This window comes from Numida meleagris, unplaced genomic scaffold (assembly GCF_002078875.1).
Source record: "Numida meleagris isolate 19003 breed g44 Domestic line unplaced genomic scaffold, NumMel1.0 unplaced_Scaffold244, whole genome shotgun sequence".
NCBI classification, from domain to species: domain Eukaryota; kingdom Metazoa; phylum Chordata; class Aves; order Galliformes; family Numididae; genus Numida; species Numida meleagris.
The window spans coordinates 407,399-410,093 of NW_018364243.1; the positions used below are offsets into that span (position 1 = coordinate 407,399).

A 2,695-nucleotide genomic window follows, 5' to 3' on the forward strand; every position below is an offset into this window, starting at 1 on the left:
CGAGAGGCGTCAATATTTATCCGGTGGTTCGTGTGGCAACGACAGCACCGGGACTCTGCAGATCCGAACCCATTATTTAAAAATCGACATTAAGAAATGCACACGCGCATCCCCACACTCGCACGCTCGCGCCGCGTCTTCGTTGTGTCCCTCTGCCCCATCTCGGCCTGCGGATCCCCTCGATTCTTCGCTCTGAGAAACGCGGCGATGGGTCGGACTGTGCCTGTTTCTCAAAGGAAATAAGCTAAGAGCGCGGTTCTGCTAAGGGAGAGATGAGCCCCGACCGCCGCCCCGCAGCGCGGCGTGCTCCGTCCCCCCGCAATGACCGCTCGCATCTCGGGCCATTTCACCCCCCGATGTAAATGTATGGAGAACCCATGGCAAAGTGCATCAGCTTCGTCTTTTCTCGGCGCTCAGGGCCGAAATTCAGAGCTCAGGCCGCTGCTGCGGGAAGAGAACCATTGCTCGGTGTCACATCACCACCCCCAACGCTGGTTTAGGTCCTACGTGGAAGTGAGTTGCTGTACAGTGCTGTTTTCTCGGTCTGTTCTCATGAGGGTTTCTGTATCTCTGCCCCCAAACTGGAATGCCCGTTCTCCGCTGCCAGGATGGAAAAATGCACAATATTGTCTGTAGGGTTTGTTTCTTTCCCTCTCTAAACCGACTGAATGTCCACAGTGTTCCTCGGATATGTAAAAGCATCGGGTTGTTTTTTGTTTTTTTTGTTTTTTTTTTTTAATTTTTTTTTGTTTTATTATTATTTTTTTTTTAAATGTCGTGTATATGTACATAATATCGTGGTGTCCAGATGATATGTACCGACTGCGGATGACGTTTCTCGAAAATAAATCTCTTTTTTTTGGTCGTCGTTTTGCCTCGAGGAGGGCCCCGCACCGCTCTTTGTAGCCTTCCGCCTTTCCCATCCCTCCTTCCACCGGGCACACGCGGAGAAGGGATGGAAAAAAATAAAGGGAGGGGGAGAAATCCGGCAAATTTGGGCAGAAAGGGCTTCAGGACCGGGAAGGGGGTCCCAGAGCTGGGAGTGGGGGGGGGGATGGAGGTAAAAACTGAGGAAATAAACCAGCGGAGATGGAGCCGCGGGGTGGTTCTCTCCTTTCTTTCTTCCTCTCTTTTTATTTTAATTTTTTTTTCCCCTTTCCTTTTGTCCTCGTTTCCCTCCGCTCCGCAATTAGCGGTGACCTCGCGGAGCCGCCGCTCGTCTCCTCCGATCTCCGCGTGTGCGTGAGATGCCTTTGGAGCGGAGGATGCGTTTCTCTCAACCTGTTTGGCTCTGACACCGCCTCGCGATCCGCCCTCGCCCCGCTCCGCGCCCGCGGAACATCCGCGGCTCCGCCGGCACCGCGCGAGGAAATGGTTTCCGCAGCCGGATTCCAATCTCCCGTAATATCGGCGAGATTTAATCACCTCGTTAAATGACCAAAAGGGGAGGGGGGGGGGGGGAGAGAAAAGGTTTTTAAAGGGATGTGACCTAAAACAATGTTATTGCGGCTGAAATGTGCGCGTTTACTTCTGTGAGGGGGGAGGTGGGGAGACGAAAAGTATAAAATGGGGGGAAATATATATAATATATCGGGACTAACGCCTACATAAATGCGAGCGGATGCGCCATGGGGGTTCAGACTGATCCGCATGAGCGCACGCTTATAAATATAAATACATCTGTATGCATTTGAATGGGGTACGTAAGCGCGAGTGCATGTGAAGGTGCGGGTCTGTTTCTTTGACTGATCCGTCGTGATTGATGTAACGTGTCCGTGCGTTTCGTGCGTGTGTGCGGGGCGCGATGCTGCGTGTGTCCCTGCTGGTCGGCCGGGCATTGAAGCGCTCTGTGCGTGTCTGTGCGCGGATACACGGCGCCCCGTGGAGCGATGGATCCGCAGAGGGGAGCGTGGATCTGTACGAGCGAGGGCTCCCAGCTCTTACGGAGGCGGTGGATGGACCCCGTGAGCGTTGTCTGTGTCCGTGCGCGGATCCGTGTGCAGCGCAATCCTCCGCTGTTACCCGGAGCGCTGCGGAGATGCGCGGTCGGCAGCGGCGCGTTCGGGATGGTGTGTTGTGTACGGATGGGGGGGGGGTACGCATGGCTCTATAAAGCGTATAAAAGCGGACTCCCGGAGCGCGTGTCTGTATGATAAGAGTCTCTCCGCGGGAGCAGCGCGGTGACAAAGTGTCCCACGGAGCCCCGTCACCGCCCCCCCCCCCCCCCCACGAACCCGGGATGGCCCCGCGGGGATCCCGCATCTCGGAAACGTGGGACGCCACTTTGCCTTGAGGGGGGAATGGGGATGGCACAAAGGGGGAATGGGGATGGGGAGGGGGGGCTTTCCCCAGTGTTTATTTCTCCCAAATTTCCCCTCGGAAGTGATTAAAGGAGAAAATTGGGGTTTCTTGCATTTATGTTTGGAGGATGAGAGCTGCGCTGGTCGGGAAGCACGGGAGGAGGTTGCGCTCTGATTCTCCTCTTATTATTATTATTATTATTATTTTAAAAGCCGCTCGGGTAGGAAGTGTGACAACACCCCGAGAAACGCATCGCCGCTGCTCTGATGGAATGGGGTCACATTGTGCACTGTGCGTCAGAGCCGGGATATGTGTGTTTTGGTGTCTGAAAAAGGAAGGAAGGAAGGAAGGAAGGAAGGAAGGAAGGAAGGAAGGAAGGAAGGAAGGAAGGAAG

General features: G+C 54.5%; 1 protein-coding gene across 1 annotated transcript in view; it reads left to right on the plus strand.

Annotated features, from left to right (window-relative positions):
- HOXC13 (homeobox C13) overlaps nucleotides 1-2,184 on the plus strand; it is a 5,263-nt gene extending 3,079 nt beyond the window's left edge. The window contains exon 3 of the mRNA XM_021382434.1: nucleotides 2,112-2,184. Coding sequence (XP_021238109.1) covers nucleotides 2,112-2,184 — 73 coding nt within the window. The remainder of the gene's footprint in view (nucleotides 1-2,111) is intronic.
- Nucleotides 2,185-2,695: the final 511 nt, after the last annotated feature.